Source organism: Chiloscyllium punctatum, chromosome X (genome assembly GCF_047496795.1).
Source record: "Chiloscyllium punctatum isolate Juve2018m chromosome X, sChiPun1.3, whole genome shotgun sequence".
Taxonomy (NCBI): Eukaryota; Metazoa; Chordata; class Chondrichthyes; order Orectolobiformes; family Hemiscylliidae; genus Chiloscyllium; species Chiloscyllium punctatum.
In genome coordinates, this window is record NC_092791.1 from 20,538,390 (window position 1) to 20,556,189 (window position 17,800).

Here is a 17,800-nt window from a genome sequence, read left to right on the forward strand (position 1 = left end):
AATGTGAAAGCAAGCCTGTGCTCGATATCACAGTGCAAATGTCAAACACCATTACTGAAACATTTGTCTATGATAAATAGTCCTGTGAAAAAGTTAGCATGGGATTTTCTTTCAGCCGCTGTGTTTGTCCTGGAAGAGCAGTGAAAGTTTACACATCAGGAAATTCCATGATTTGCAGGGTGAGTGAAGCTGTCATGATTGCACATGAAATATAAAATGATATCGATAACCCAGAATATTACTCCAAAGGAGGCCAAGTAGCACCAGGGAGTAGAAATGGGCATGAGTGAAAAAGAGACTTAAAACCGATGTCAGGAACCATTTTTGATGCAATTGTGTCTCTGAGTGCTGACGAAGAAAGTGAACTTCCTTGCTTCTACATTACTTGTTCTAAAGATGATCTGTAACACTTCTTAATCTTAAGAGGAAAAATTGGTCAGTTGTCTGATTCTTTCTTCATAATGAAGACACGAAAGGTAAGTCTGTGCTGCTCACTGTTCTCTGAATTCTCTATCATTTTTGAGGTAGAGAGAGTAGAAAAAAAAGCTAACTCTGTACCTATTACCTGTTCCTGCACCTGTACCTTTTTAAAAATGCTGGACAAATATCTGTTGAGAATGGGTTTGAGAGATATGGAGATGTTAGTTCTTGTGTTTTATTCACATTGGGAGAGTTAAGAGGGGAAACCTGAGGGGCTGGAAGAATCCATGATAGTTATGGTAGGAGAATTGGGGGGTTTGGGCTTGATGCAACCAATAATTTTTTTTATCATTCCAAACTTTCTTTTGACGTTTTATGTTATTTCTTAGAGTGATAACTGTTTGAATTTATCTAGCAGCCAAGTTAATAAAGGCACAGATATTGAAGCTATTCAAAATCCAACTTAGATGCCATTGCAATTACTGTCTGATGTTCTGTGACATTGTTCCACTTTATGTAATTGTATAATACAGGCAATGATCAGCAATAATATTAAATACAAATATATAAGTAAAGCAGTTGACCATATATATGAAAGACAGCAACACTTTCCTGCTTGTGAAATGATCGTGTTCGCCATTGTATTGTCATATTTGATTACGTTTTGGAACTTCCTTAAGTTAGGTAGCTCGGTAACTTTTTTGTACTTAACATCCATTCAGATTCAACATGGATGATTTGGTATACAGCCAACATTCATGTTTTTGGTTTATTTTTATGTACATATTATAAGCCTCCAGCTGCACACATTCCCTGTCAATTCTTCCCATTGTAACTTCCTATACCTTCACTTAGAATGACAACACCTGATGAAAAACATGTCGCACTGTACTCCCCTTTAACACTGAAACACCACCATTGTAAGGAAGGGGAATTATGCTGGTTTAAGGATGATCATTTCGAAGATATTTCTGTTGCCAGCTTTTCAAAATGCAGAAAATTGATTTTCTTTGTTTCAACTGTGACACAAAAATTTGTCTGACACTGAAGCATAATGGATGTGTCTCAACGTCTAAACAGGCACAAACATACAACACTATTTTGTCAGTCAGAAAACTATAGCATTCATTTTTAAATCACTGTGAGGTAACATGATGATCTGTGGAAAGTGAATAGTAATATTTACACAATATTGGCTAATCTCCTGTGGTGTTGCTTGTGGATAATCTGTATTCCATAATGTGCTCTGATGTTCAGCTGCTAACCTGATTTATGCCTTTAAGGCAACTGCCATAGGAAAGGACAAGTCCTGAGGACAACCAGAGCTTGATTGCTCCTGAAAGAATTTGAAGGAAATTTGCCAGTGTTTTGGAAATTTTCACATCTTCACATCAAGACGAAACCAGCATGGAAAGACTGCTCTCTTTTCACTCTCTTAATACTTTGAGGTGTGACATGTGGTGTGTCACTGATTTCCTCCAAATATTTCTATAAACAGATTGTTGGGACAGTAGAAAGTTCCGGATGTGACATAGAAACAAAATGCAAAATAAAGTTAAATGCCATAAAGCGAACCGCTTCAACAGAAATATACAGTTAATTGTAACTTAACTTAGTGTAAGTGTTTTCAACATTTGCCAATTAGTATAATCAAACCTCCCAGGGGAATTTCATCAAGGTTGAGGCATCGACACAGCAGGAGACAGAAGACTTATGGCAGTGACTGAAGGCAGGTTGACAACATATTTAAAGTGTGACAAAATTTAACAAAGGAGATTAATTATTGAGTGAACCCAAAACACAGGGCAGTGGTGGGTGAGTGGCAGCAGCAGGTCTCATGCTGGGTGTGATGGATTGTGTTTAGATAGGAATACCGGATGAGTCCAGGAGATTCTAAAGCCTGGGATGGGAATAGGTGAGGAGATCGGTGGAAGAATAGCATTAATTGGGATGAGGGACTGTGAGAATAAGGCTGCAGAAATGAGTTGGGAGGGCCATGATATCTGAGATCGGGAGAGCTTGGAGTAAACAGAAGATGAATGAAGGGAAAGACTAGACAGTAGCAATAAACAGCTAGAAAAGCTTGGGTCTGGAATAGCAGCCAATCTGAATGTACAAATGGATACACAAGAATTAGTTTTATTCAAATTATAGGAAAAAGCTATACATGGCTAAAACATTCCGTATTTGCATTTAATGGTTAGAGACCAGGAGAAGCATTTGAGTTTAGCTGGTTGTTGAGAATCCAGGGTCTATGTCGAGCGTGGTGCTGGAAAAGCACAGCAGGTCAGGCAGCATCCATGGAGCAGGGGGATTGACGTTTTGGGCATAAGCCCTTCATCAGGAATGCGGCTGGGAACCTCTGGTGTGGAGAGATAAATGGGAGGGGGGTGGGGCTGGGGGAAAGGTAGCTGTGGGTGCAATAGGTAGATGAAGGTGGGGGTGATGATGATAGGCCGGAGAGGAGGGTGGAGCGGATAGGTGGGAAGGAAGATGGACAGGTAGGACAGATCATGAGGGTGGTGCTGAGTTGGAAGGTTGGATCTGGGATAAGGTGAGGGTAGGGGAAATGTGGAAACTGGTGAAATCCACATTGATCCCATGTGGTTGAAGGATCCCAAGGCGGAAGATGAGGCGTTGTTCCTCCAGGCATTGGTTAGTTAGGGTTTGGCGGTGGAGGAGGTCCAGCACCTGCATGTCCTTGGCAGAGCGGGAGGGGGGAGTTAAAGTGTTCAGCCACAGGGCAGTGGGGTTGCTTCGTGCGTGTGTCCCGGAGAAGCAGAATGTTCTATGAATCATTCTGCAAATAGGCATCCTGTCTCCCCAATGTAGAGGAGACTGCAGCGGGACCAACAGATACAGTAAATGATAGGTGGTAGGGTGAAATGTGATGAGGATGTTAGGGGATTACAGGGTGACCTGGACAAGTTAGGTGAGTGGGCAGATGCATGGCAGATGCAGTTTAATGTGGATAAATGTCTGGTTATCCACTTTGGTGGCAAGAACAGGAAGGCAGATTACTACCTCAATGGTATCAAATTAGGTAAAGGGGCTGTTCAGAGAGATCTGGGTGTTCTTGTCCACCAGTCAATGAAGGCAAGCATGCAGGTACAGCAGGTCGTGAAGAAGGCTAATAGCATGCTGGCCTTCATAACAAGAGGGATTGAGTATAGAAGCAAAGAGGTGCTTCTGCAGCTGTACAGGGCCCTGGTGAGACCACACCTGGAGTACTGTGTACAGTTCTGGTCTCCAAATTTGAGGAAAGACATTCTGGCTATTGAGGGAGTGCAGCGTAGGTTCACGAGGTCAATTCCTGGAATGGCAGGATTGCCTTACACGGAAAGACTGAAGCGACTGGGCTTGTATACCCTTGAGTTTAGAAGACTGAGAGGGGATCTGATTGAAACGTATAGGCTTATGAAAGGACTGGACACTCTGGCAGGAGGGAACATATTTCCGTTGATGGGGGAGTGCCGAACCAGAGGACACAACTTAAAAATACGGGGTAGACCATTTAGGACAGAGATGAGGAGAAACTACTTCACACAGAGAGTGTGGCTGTGTGGAATGCTCTGCCCCAGAGGGCAGTGGAGGCCCAGTCTCTGGATTCTTTTAAGAAAGAATTGGATAGAGCTCTTAAAGATAGTGGAGTCAAGGGGTATGGAGATAAGGCTGGAACAGGATACTAATTAGGAATGATCAGCCATGATCATATTGAATGGCGGTGCAGGCTCGAAGGGCAGAATGGCCTACTCCTGCATCTATTGTCTATTGTCTATTGTAAATGATGTGTGGAAGTGCAGGTGAATCTCTGATGGATGTGGAAGGCTCCTTTGGGGCTTTGGACAGAGGTAAGGGGGGAGGTGTGGGTGCAGATTTTGCAATTCTTGCAATGACTGGGAAAGGTGCCAGGAGGGGAGGGTGGGTTGTGGGGGGTGTGGACCTGACTAGAGTCGCGGAGGGAATGGTCTTTACAGAATGCAGATAGGGGCGGGGACGGAAATATATCTCTGGTGGTGGGGTCCATTTGTAGGTGGCGGAAATGGCGGAGGATGATGCCATGTGTACGGAGGTTGGTGGGGTGGAAGGTTCAATGTTGGGTTGAACCTCAGAGTTAAGTAGTAAGCAGAAGCTAAAGCACACTTGATGGCTGTAGTTAGTAGAGGAATTCCCAGGAATATTCTGATGATGAAGGTGTGGGCTGTGCTTCCAAGGAGTGAGTGTTCTGTCAAATAGTCAGGAGCTGATTACTCCAGCAGCAATGATGAGAGACCATTACAACCTAGTGGTCTGACTTGGAATGTTGCTAGGAACTCGTCTTTTAGCTAAAGTACTGAGGTCAATGACTTATGCAGCTCTTTTGCTTCACAAGGCAAGTGGAACAATTTTGTGTCCCTTTCTCCCTTTTGAAGTCAGCTGCAGAGGTTAAGGAGAAGGGTGTCGTACTTTTTGGGGAAGGCTTGGTATTTTTGTAAATCAGCTTGCTACCTCACCTGCTTATATGTGAGGGGAATGGTAGCATTGTGGTTATGTTACTGGATGAATCATCCAGAAACCTGAACAAATGATCCAGCAGCCGAGTTAAAATCTCACCAGGGTCACTTGAGAATTTAAATTTAATTAATCTGGACTGAAAAACTACTATCAGTAATGATGACCATGTCCTTCAGGGAAGGAAATCTTTTGTTCCTACTTGGCTGGCCTATGTGATGCTCCAGACCCACATCAATGTAATTGTCTCTTAACTGCTCTTTGAGTTGCCAACCATGCCACTCAGCTGAGGGCAATTAGGTATCCGTAATAATGGCCTTGCTAGGGATCCTGTGAAGAAATGAAAAAAAACACTTCCAGCAATGATGAGACTTCAATTGAGCAGAATCTGCAGTTGGATGTCAAATACGACCAAATGGATTGAGATACAGTTGAGCCATTGACTGAAGAACTCATTGTTGTTTTTGACATTGTGTCAACGAGGGAAAGCCTGCTACTGTAGTGGATGGAGTACTGGACCATACCAGAAACTGAAAGAGCTGGATACAGATCCATCATGCTACAATCGCTTTTGAAAATGATAATGGATGTCCTGCACCAAGGTGGAAAGCAGGTGATGGAGTCAGGAGTGATGAAAAATAACGGTTGATTAAATCGTTAACGTTTAAAAGGTAAATTACTAAGATTTCTCCTGTGTAATAAAGAAGTAAATGTTGTCTTTATTTGCATATCACAAAGTTGAAATGATTGGTCCAAAGAGTTTGGCCACATTGAATCACTGGGAAGGGATACTGCAACAATGGAAAGAGCACATTAGGCTCATTGGCATTAAAACCTCCCCAAACAATGCTGCCAGGCAGGGCTTCAAACAACTCATTGGAGCACTGAATGGAGGGAGAGTCACTGGCTGTACATTAATGAGGATGAGCAAATTGACCAGTGAGTCTCTTTGCTCAGGTGTCCTTACTTGCACAGTGTGATGCAAGGCATTGAAGTTGCCATGCATGTGGTGAAATATTGTTGTTGCCCTAAGTTTTTGGATCACACCCTGTGTGCTGAAGCTATTGAAAGAGGATGTTGAGGGCACAACCTGCCGTGCATTGTGGCTAATGTGTCCCTTTGTGTTTTCAGATGCACAGACTAATGACTTGGCTGTTTCCTGAGGTGGCTCTATGGAGGATCCTTGAAAAGGTGTGATGTCCTCTCACTGCTCAAATGTCTTGGCTGTGATTTTGCCCAAGGGTGAAGGTTCTTGCTGTTGACTTTCCCCTCCTCTGACATGACAGTGATGTTTGCAGGCATCGATGCTGATGGAGAGCTAGACATGGAAGAATCCTATGTAGTGATGTCTAACAAAACACTTCACTCCTTGTAAAGGAAGCAAGCTGTTCTTTCCTCCACAGTTCAAAACCAACCAACAGTTCATTCTGAATCCGACCCCTATAAGCATCTGATTTCTATCCAGTCCTCTCTGATACCTAATTGTACCTTGTCAACTCATCATATGACTTGCTGCTAACTAGCTACACATCATTACAGAATCTATCACATTGGCTATGCGATGACATTTGCTGAGGAGATTTTCACTTTAGCATGTCTACTGTACCTGAACTAGTTGTATTTATAAATCTTTGTGATGCTGATAAAAGTAGACAATCAACATTAAAATCGTGTTCCAACCATCAAGTACTAAAAGATTAAAACAACTTTAGATTATAATACATGAGTCAGCAACTCACTTAAAAGAAAGGTGTACCTGACTACATAACGCAATACACAAAGGTCATGATGATAATGGGTGCAATGATGAATGACAGCTTGCATTCAGACAGTATTCATAATGTAATAGATGTCCAAAGGTGCAAGGACAAAATGGACAGGGAGCAAGAATTAGATTGAAAGCACATTGGGAAAAGGTAAGCTTTCGAAAAGACAGGAAAAGAGCTTCAGGGATTTGGTAAAGGACAAGCCCTTAGAGGGATTTTGTCAAAGGAGAGCAAGGAGGAAAATAGTGGAATTGGGGAACAATGAGCAGAGGGGTGATGAGACAGGATGTAGGTGGTAGAGGTTTGGATGATGTGGCACTTGGAGGCTGGTGAACAGGACATCAATGGAGTTGAGTGTGTAGGTAAAGAAAGCATCAAGAAGGTTTCAGCTAAGATGAGCAATATTGCTGAGGTAGAAGTAAACAGTCTTGGTGATGGAAAGGATTTGTTGTTTGATAAGCTGTGGTCAAACAAAACATCGAGGTTGCAATTATTCTGATTCAAATCAAATGAACAGCTGAAAAGGGCTAGGATATAGGTCTTTTTGCTAGAAATTAAATAAGATACTTTCAGTCTTCAAAATATTTGATGAAGTAAAATTCTTCCTCATCCGTGACCTGACATTGATGAGCAGTCTACATAGAGGTAGTCATGAAGTCAAAAGCTGTGGAGGAGAGGCATAATCAGCACATGCACAGACACCTCCAAACTAGGAAAAGTAATAGTCTAACCTTGAAACATTCAGGTACATTGGAAGTGGAGACTGGAAGAAAAGATATTGCTGGAAATGCATTGGGCATTTTGGGATATGTTAGAGTAGTAGCACAGAGGTGAAGTTGATATCTGCAGTGTTAAAGAAGAAGGGAACAATGCCCTTGAGAGGAAGCCATTAATGATTTCAATGAACATTGAGGCAAGGAATACCAATTGTGTGGAGAGGGCATTGATAAAAGTCAGCATGGTGCGGGTTGCAGAGGCCAGGAGAAAGCTATAGAGTTTCATGGAATCAAGGATACTTTGAGAAGAATGCCAGAGAACGAAGATGTCGTGGTTGAGTCAACTGTATGGGCAGTCTGAATCTTAGAGACAAAATGTCTAGAAGGTCTATACATTTGACATTGAATATGTGTGTGGAGGAGAGCACTGATTACTGAAAGAAGAAGTCTATAATTGTCTTGGTGAAATGGTAGCGCTGTGGTAATGTCACTGCACTAGTAATCCAGGGGTTAATGCACTGGTTCAAACCCCACTATGACAGCTGGTGCAATTTAAATTAAGTTATTAAATCTGGAACATAAAGCTCGTCTCAGTGAGAGCGATCATAGCAACTATCATTGATTGTGGTAAATATCCATCTGATTCACTAATGTCCTTTAGGGTAGGAAATCTATCATCCTTCCTAGGCTGGCCTACATGTGACTCCAGAAGAACAGCAATGGGCTTGACTCTTAATTGCCCTCTGAGTTGTGCAAACAAGCCACTTAATTCAAGGGCATATGGAATTGGGAATAAATTCTGGCCTTGCCAATGATGCCTATATCCCATGAAAGAATGAATAAACTCTCTGGAATAATTCTGACTTTGCCTATGGATGGAAGGTTTCTTGAGAAGGTCATATATGATCTGAACCCGGATAACCAAGCCAGTGGTGTTCACATTTCTGTCACTCAGGCTTGACAGTACAGGGTGGGAACTGCACCTGTCTGTACATAAATTGTTTAAAAATATATCGCACTGGGTCTTTTTCTATTCAAATGACTAATTAATTTTACATTGTAAAAACATTGAGAAAAAATGAAATAAATGAAGGATCTATGTGATATTTGTATTCAGTGTCATAGAAGAACACTGTAGCTATGAGTGGTGATTTAGTCAGTTTACTGTGAGTAGTGTGTGGGAGTTTAAGTTCTCGAAGATATAAAAGAGACCTAAGGGGCAACTTTTTCACGCAGAGGGTGGTACGTGTATGGAGTGAGCTGCCAGAGGATGTGGTGGAGGCTGGTACAATTGCAACATTTAAGAGGCATTTGGATGGATATATGAATAGGAAGGGTTTGGAGGGATATGGGCCGGGTGCTGGCAGGTGGGACTAGATTTGGTTGGGATATCTGGTCGGCATGGACGGGTTGGACCGAAGGGTCTGTTTCCATGCTGTATATCTGTATGACTCTATGTCTGAGGGGCTTTTCTTCACACAGTTTTTTTTTCATATGATTATTTTTTTTAAATCTTTAAGATTATATTTGTGTTTAATATTTTAGTCCAGGATTTGTAAAATTGGAGCAGAAATTAGATTAGTCTGCAATGATCAAACGTTTATTTAAAAAAAATAATTTTCTGACTTTGTGTTTCCTATGGGGACTTGTGTTGAAAATTTATGAAGTATAATATTCCATTCACTTGAGTTAATTCTGCACTTAAATGTGCCCCTCATGCAGAACGTGAAGTGGGAAATTACTATTTTAAGTTTTACGGTTAGTATGCTTCTGTCACATTGCAGATATTACAGTAAAACACTTTGTTAAATATGTAAAACAATCTCAAAAGTATTTTAATAAATGAAAGAAAGTCAGCCATTTGCTGCTGGTTTTCCTAACCTTGATAACATGGACTCGTCCTAAGGGCAAGAATTGGGGGTGAACAAGTGCTGCTCATTTAGACCTTTGGGACGTGCTTATTTAAACAATGGGAATTCTGGCAATGTGACCTTATTGAACAGAATGCCACCTTAACAGATAAACATAATCATTGGGGCAACATTGAGGAGGAGAGGAACAGTTAATTCTCATTACAAAGTGCTCGGACAGTGGTTCATAGACCACAGCTATCAGATTTGTTGGAGTCTTCCATTCATTAATGGTCCATTAAAGCTGAACGTTAAACATTGAACCATTACTAACCAGAGTTGGACCACTCTAATTATTTCTAGACTCTTGCTATGAAAGCAGAAAATATGTTTCTTCATTGCTTTGAAAATATATTGCCATTTTTAAAAATTGAGTCTACTGGGGCGATTTTTATTTGGAGTCTCTCTTCCTCTTATTTTGGGTCTTTGGCTCTTTTTAAGTATTAATTATCAGTGACTACCCAGTGTCTTACCTGTTGTGGAGCTGAGCCATAGGAAGCAGCAATGGTTAAGTTGCTGATTAGTGCTGAGTTGGATAAGTATAGCTGGTGTCAGACTGGGGGCCGTGGAGCTATTTGTGACTCCCTGGGCTAGGAAGGTAGAATAAGTCAGTCAGGAGCCCAGCACCCAGTGGGAAACCCATGGGGTATGTATGTTGCTGAGATCAGGAGGACTGTCACCCCTTCCAAGGATGAATAGTCTGTCGATATTCATTGTTAAGCTTCAATTGGGTGAGATATCCAGGAGAGACTTGCACCTGTCAGAAAACAATCAAAGCACCCAGCAGGTCAGGCAGTTTCTGTGGAGAGAGAAACAGAGTTAACATTTCAGACGAGTTCACAGTAACTCTTTTTCCGGTTTCACTGGTGCTCCCAGAACTGCTCAGCATTTTCTGTTTTGATTTCAGATTTTCCAGCATGTGCATCACGTTGCTTTTGTACCAGTGAAACTGCACCCCAGTAAAGAGTCAACACCTGTGGGGAAGGAAATGTTTGCAATTTATTTTATGGATAATCCATTCCCAAGTATCCCACTCGCCATAGTTGTTGATGAAATGTTGACAGTCTATAAGTACTTAATTTTGGTAAAAAAAACTTCCATTTATATGGCGCTTTTCATGATTTCCTGATGTCTTCCAGCTAGTGAAATTCTTTTAAAGAGTAGACACTGTTATAAATGCGATTGAAAAGCAACTTGTAGCTCACACTAGTGAAAGTGTGATTTTTCTTGTGCTCCTTTACCTTCTACCTTCTACCTCCTACCTATGTGCACTGTTGGAGCTTATGCTTGTAGTGGTAAACATGCAGAATTTCAGCAAACTTCCTGCTAACAGCAAATTAACAGGAACAAGGCACTTGCACAGTTCAGCAGTAACTGGGTGATTTTACTACATCAATTTGGAAACACGGCCTGTAATACTTACAGAGATTCAGTTCTGCAGTGCATTTCCTGTCCTCGGGATGTTCTAAAATGCTTCACAGCAAGCATTCTTGAAACACGTTAAATTGGGTGAAATAGCGTACAGCGATGTGCAAATGACCTGATAATCTGTTTTTAGTTGTGTTGATTCAGGAATAAATATTGGACAGGCCGCTGGGAAGAACTGTCCTGCTGTACTTCAGATATTAATATTATACAATCTTTTCCATCATCCCAAAGCATGACACCTCCCACTAGTTCTACACTCCCTTAGTTAAAAAAAAAGGTAAAGTCACCATAGTCCCATTCTCTCATCAGAAAGATGACTGGTGGTGGTTTAACCTGAGGATCACCACACCTCAGGTGAGGAGAGAGGTTGAGAGGGACAGTCCTTCATAGTAACAGTCACTACTCTGCTTGGCAAACCAGCTGACCAGACAACTGAGCTAACTGATACCCCCCAACTCGCTTAATACTCCCTTAGTACTTAGCGTACTGGAATGTAAGCCTAGGCTATAGGGCTGTAGTCTCTGGACTGGAGCTTGAACCCCTAATGTTCTGAATCAGCATGGAAAATGCCACTGTTGAACCAAAGTTAACAAATTGACTCAGCATTTTCTTTTGTCTTTGAAACAAATTCAAAATGACCAGGTAACTAACTGAGTGCTAGTAACAAAAATGGTGGTATCAGAATGGATTGGCTGGTGATACTGTTGTAAGACATTTTTTAAAAGGTAGGGAAAGGGCTGTGGGGTAAACCAGTCACACACAGACTAAAGAATCTCTTCAGGAGTTTTGAATGGCAGTGTGGTACTGTGACAACAGTCAGTGCCACAAGAATGCTGAACATAGGTTTAATTGCATCAACTCAGATCTGTCCCTGCATGGAAGAGGATGCTCCCACTTAAGGAATGGGTTCGTTCAAGGCTTAGCTTTTAGCTTAGACAAGGGACAGTCATTTAATCCATTAGTAAAACCCGTGGGACTATGTTTGTAAGAGAGTGGTTCAATTTGAATCTTTCCATTTCCCCCCTCCCCAATTTTCTGCTTGAAACAGCCTAGTTTCTGCTTTCCTCTCTGCAGTAGCATCTCTGAAATCAAGAAATTGATGCCTGTAAATTACAGGTTCAAACCTGTGTCCTAGTACATGAAGATAATGACTTGTCAAAAAAAACATTGAATGTATATTTGGGCATATGCAAAGTGGTTTAGATTTTCCGTTGTATTCTGCAGCTTGCTGTGAACTGAATACCTTACAATTGTCAACAACAACTTGCATTTGATCATTGTTCAGAAAGCTCGCTCAAAGATCACCTCTGGAGAGAGACAGCACTGATCCTGGGTCTGTCCCAATAGTAAATCAGTTAAGAAAAATTGAACCTTGAGTTAGATAACCGTCTGTCAAAAGATTAGCCTGGAAGAAGCTTTGCTGAATCTGGAAACTATTGGAAAAGTCAAGAGCAGCTTCCTGGATGAGATTTTTTTTCTGATTTTTTTTCCCCCCTTGTGATTGCTATTTGTGAGTTTCTCTTCTTTTCCTGCTGCAGGCAGTGGGGCCACTGCTGTAGTACAAGCAGCTCTCTGCAAACCCAAGAAGGAGAGGGTGGCAATAAAGCGAATCAATCTGGAGAAATGCAACACCAGCATGGACGAGCTCCTGGTGAGTTATGGCACTGAATTTGCTGAAGGGTTTGAATTGACAAAGTTTTACGCTCACCACAGCGGGTGCTGCAAGATGTTGCACCAGTGAAAGGCAGCATTGATAGAACTTGGAAGCCAGTCAATGGCCAACCTCTGAGTCGGTGCAGGGCAAGAAAACAAAACTAAATGACCGTCACAGGGTCAATGGGTAGAGTTTATGTACTATAAAATTACAGGCCACAGTTAATTGTAGATTCAAACTGTGTTTTCTAGCTTGGCAGTCAGCTTGGTTTGCATCATGGAGTTATGAAAACTGTGCTTTGATGTGTGAATCTAGATAAGCAGTTCATGCACCTGCTGAAGGCTTCTTAGTGAGATTCATTCCTATCCTCACTGTGAAGCCCATGTATGCATTCTTTCTGGTATCTACTGTTACTATATGGGGTAAACCCCTCTGCTAGTTTAAACCTGACACACAGAGAAACTCCCCTCGCGCTGTAATCTGTTAAATTTCGAGAGGGAACGAACTATCCCAGAGGTCACTATTTAAAGTAAAAATCAACAATTTTATTCTTTAAGCCCAAAAGAGAACATTAAACAACTGTTTACAACTCCTTTCTCTTAAACTTATCTTTTATCTCCCACTCTACAATATTGGTCTGATAAATTCCCTCTTAAATTTACAGCAAATCACTTTCAAACTCAGTTGTCATCTACGGATGTTGAACTTTCTCTGTAGATTTTTCTGGGTCGACTTTGGGGTTCTGCTGCACAAATTCCTTATGGACAAGTACCTTTCAGAGAGCTATTCTGCTAGCAGTCTATACTTATTGGTGTTCTTGGCAGTTCTCCCCCTAACTGTTCAAAATGTCCAGTTTTATACCCCAAAACATTGGATCATTTCATTGGTTTGATGTCATCCAAACATTAAATTCAAATTCAATTGGATTTTGGTCTCTGGGGCATAATTTAAACTGGCCAAATTTGAATTTGGTTTTGTACCATGGCAACACAAACCAGCTATTTGTGTCAATCAAATGTTACATTTTTAACTCGTTCAGCACACTCTCTGCTTTCAGTCCTTGCCAGCTTCCTCTCTGTCTCTTAAAGGTACAGTACACACCTACACCTTCATAAAGCTACTTCCCCATACCTAATCAGGATGTGGAAGTGCCAGTGTTGGACTGGGTTGGACAAGGTCAAAAAGCACATGGCACCAAGTTATAGTCCAATGGGTTTATTTGAAAATACTAGCTTTTAGAGCACTGCTTCTGCATCAGGTGATGGGCAGTGCTTTGAAAGGTAGTTTTTCAAGTAAACCTGTTGGACTATAACCTGGTGTTATGTGATTTTTGACCATACCTAATCAAGCATCTAGAGGACAAGAATTATGATCAGTGTGTTTTTTTGTGTGTGTGAGAATGACTGACTGACTGTTGTTCCAGCATATGTTTAGGGATTTTTATATTCATTTATGGGATGTGGGCATCGCTGGCTGGGCCAGCATTTATTGCCATCCCTAACTGCCCTTGAGAAGGTGATGAAAAGTTGCCTTTTTGAATCGCTACAGTCCATGTGCTGTGAGACCCACAATGTTGTTAGGGAGAGAATTCCAGAACTTTGAATCAGTGATACCGAAGAAACAGCAAATCATTCCCAAGTCAGATGGTGAGCGGCTTGGAATGATCAAAGCGTTTTGTTATGGCGATAACTTCTGTTGTTCCAGCTTATGTTGGGTTGTGACAGATTGTCATGGACTGCACATTTTGAAATATTGCTGCAAAATGTTGATCACCTTATTTTTCCCTGAACAGAAAGAGATTCAAGCCATGAGTCAGTGCAATCACCCCAATGTCGTGACCTATTTCACTTCATTTGTTGTGAAGGATGAACTCTGGTTGGTCATGAAGCTGCTGAGCGGAGGTAAGAAATTTCAGACAGAAAAGAGGAAAAATTCTTTCACTCTGGATGTTAATTAGTTCAGTAGATTCAAGATTGGGATATTTTAAATTTTAAGGCACGTGGGGAATTGGAGAGTTGGAAAGTGAGAGCAGGTTAGAGTGAGAGAGGGTGAGCGAGCAAAGTTGCTTGCAAGAGAAAGACAGTTGTATTTGGGTGCATGGTGACCCAGCATTTCTTGTTCCTGTTTCAGGCTCTATGTTGGATATAATCAGGAGAACAATCAGCAACAATGAACACAAGACTGGCGTGCTAGATGAGCCAGTAATAGCAACAGTGTTAAAAGAAGTGTTGGAAGGCTTGGATTATCTGCATAGGAATGGACAAATTCACAGGTAAACTTTCAAGTATTGATCTCTAATGCAAATTGAGTAGGGGAAGTCAGGTAGCAGTGTTAATCCTGAGGGATTTAATTCGTAATTTTAAATGAATAAGGAATATTATTTCTACCTCTTTAGCATGATGCTGTAGATGATCTTATTGAAATATTGGCTATTCCTTCATACAATTCAGAGCATTGGTCAGTATTTTATGGTGAAAAAGAAATTAAGAACTTGCATTTATGTAGTGTCTTTTCTGAATCTAGGACATTCCAAGTTTTACTGTAAATTAATTCTACAGCCAATTTATTACTTTTAAAATAGAGTTTCTGTTGTAATAAAGAAGACACAACAGCCAGTTTCCGCACAACAAGCTCTTACAAATGGTAGTATCATAATGATAGTGATCTGTTTTTGTGATCTTGATTGAGTGATTAAATATTAATCAGGGCACTGGTGAGAACTCCTTGCTCCTTTAAAATCAAAATGACATGGGATCCATCTAAAACCTCAGTCTAACATCTCATCTGAAAGACAGCATTCCCTCTGTATTGCAGCAGGAATAAGAGCCTGGATTAGGTGCTCAAGACAGTGTAGTGCAGCCTGAATCCACAACCTTCCGACAGAGGTGAGAGTGCTACCCAATGACTCAGCTGACACAAATGCCTTCAGAATCAGCTCAGGATGTAATAGCAGAGCATTTATAAAAAACATAATATGATCAAACAGAGTCAGAATGGCTTTATGAAAAAGGAAATCATGCTGAAAAATGTATTAGAATTCTTTGGGGAGGTAACAAGTAGGACAGATAAAGTGGATCCAGTTGATGTAACATATTTGGATTTCCAGAAGGGGTTCTGTAGTGATTGGAACCACCTGGGTCTTGTTGACTACGAGATCCTTGATTGGGGTTGTTAACCAGGTCTCCTCAGTTCAGGGGACTGACTCTGAGCTGGCTGGGCCATAGCCAATGCACTGTGCACATGTAAAGGTGACCTGGCGATGGGATACCTGCCTCTGTGCACTTATTTCAGTGGTGATGGGAGAAAACAGGATGTGCCTGAAGAACATTCACTTGCAACAATCATCATGGAGTTGGGGTAAACATTTCTGGCATCATGCTTTTATTTGGGAAGCTTGACTCATTTGATCCAGCTGTTGAAGACTGGGCACAGTATGTGGAAAAAACGTGCAGTAGTTTTTCTGGGCAAATGAAATTGGGACAGAAGAAAAGCAATGAGTAATTTTCCTGACAGCTTGTAGAGCTGCTGCATTCTTGGTTATAAGGGGCATAATTTTCTCAGAGGCACCAGACACTAAAACCTTCCAAGAGTTGACGGAGTTGGTTAAGGAATATTATGACCCCAAACCTCCTCTAATTCCGAGACGCTATCGGTTTTATTCGGCTGTTGGAGAATCAGGGGAATCCGTATCAGGATTTCTGATGAGGTTGTGATAACTGGCAGAGGCATGTGACTTTAACCCTTAATGAGATGCTGAGAGACTGTTTGCTATGTGGGATTAATGATGTAACCATGCAGAAGCGCCTGTTGGCTGAAGCCCAACTGGACCTCAAACAGGCCCTACATCCGGCTTTATCATGAGAAAATGTGGCAAGTGGAGGGGGGTGGGGGGGGGTGGGGCTACAGCCCATCCCAATGGAAGTGGACTCCCTCACCTGTTTGACTGAGCTTGGGGGACACCACTTGAGTGAAGGCAATCACTGAGTCTCATGCAGGGCATATCCTGAGCAGGAGGACTCTAGGCCAGCCCACAGCAGGACCCCAGCAGGACCCCACAATGAAGCTGAGCCTCAGCCAAGTGGCTAAAATGTTCTTCAGAATCTGGGCCAGCAAGCTATTGTAGTTGCTGCCGACGTGTGGACGCGAGACAGCAAACAGGTCCTACAAGGCCTGACTTGGGTAACAAAACTCATACCCAGGAGAGTGCACACCCTGGAAAATCACCCTGCATGTGGGTTGGGACAATTAAATTGCTTACTGACATCCACGTCGGAACTGATTAAAATGAATGTTTGGTTACATGGTCACCCAGTTCCCATGGAGGGGGATACCAACACAGCTGTATCAGTGGTTGCAGAATCGGTCTTTAACAAGATTCACTTGGGACTCCAACCCTTAAGTTTGCACAAGACTTCAGCCAGACTGAGAACATACACTGGGAACCTTTACAGATTAAGGGTATGCCTTTGATTCCAGTCTCCTATGAGAATCAGTTGGTGCAGTTACCACTGATGGTAGTAAAAGGCTTGGGCCCAAGCCTATTTGGGGTGGAATTGGGTGAGAAAGATTCACCTGGATTGGCCTAACATTATTTGATCAGAAAATGGCTGCCTCAGTGAAGACCTAGTGAAATACCCAGGGGTATTTCAGGAAGGGTTTGGGACTATCAAAGGGGTCAAAGTCATTTTACATGTTTGCAGGAAGCAATTCTGAGATTTTACAAGGTCTTCCCGGTGCCATTTGCCTTGTGTATAAAAGTAGAGGTGGAAATCAGGAGGCTGGAGGGTGAAGGAATTATTAAACCAGTTCAGTTTGCAGAATGGGCAGCACCAACTGGACAGATGGTGAAGCCTGGCCACTCAGGTCACCTTTGTGGGGATTTTAAGCAAATGGTAAAGCATTTCTCACAGCTGGATAAATACCCAATCCCTCACATAGAGGATCGGTACGCACAGTTGGCGGGGAGTGGGGGGGGGGGGGTGGGGGGGTGGGGGGGTGGTGGGGTGGTGGGGGGGGGGGGGGTGGTGTCCCTCAGTAAGCTTGACGTGAGCCATTTCTACCTGCAATTGCAATTGGATGAGGAGTCCCAGAGGTACGCTACAATTAATACCCAGAAGGGTTTATATCAATATACAAGACTGCCATTTGGGGTATCATCAGCCTGCACCCTTTTTCCAGCGGACCATGGAGAACATTTTTACAAGGGCTACCCCAGGTTGCCGTTTATTTGGATGACGTACTAATAACAGGGAAGACCAATAAAGAGCACTTGGAGAACTTGAACATAGTGCTTAGGCATTTCCCCCAGGCAGGTGTACGCCTTAGAAGGGAAAAATGTGTGCTCCAGGCACAGCAAGTGACCTACCTGGGTTAAAGAGTTAAAACCAGGTAACACCCGTTGGAAGAGAACGTGAG

At 42.1% G+C, this 17,800-nt stretch overlaps 1 protein-coding gene across 5 annotated transcripts in view; it reads left to right on the top strand.

Moving 5' to 3' along the window:
- The window catches only part of LOC140471277 (STE20/SPS1-related proline-alanine-rich protein kinase-like), a 222,316-nt gene that overhangs the window by 63,369 nt on the left and 141,147 nt on the right, over positions 1 to 17,800 (top strand). For 4 of the 5 annotated variants that reach the window (XM_072567257.1, XM_072567255.1, XM_072567253.1 and 1 more), the window contains 3 exons: positions 12,270 to 12,382; positions 14,178 to 14,286; positions 14,516 to 14,657. In XM_072567257.1, the coding sequence (XP_072423358.1) occupies positions 12,270 to 12,382; positions 14,178 to 14,286; positions 14,516 to 14,657 (364 nt within the window). Of the gene's footprint in view, positions 1 to 6,042; positions 6,103 to 12,269; positions 12,383 to 14,177; positions 14,287 to 14,515; positions 14,658 to 17,800 lie in introns of all 5 variants that reach the window. The other variant, XM_072567256.1, reaches the window with a different exon arrangement.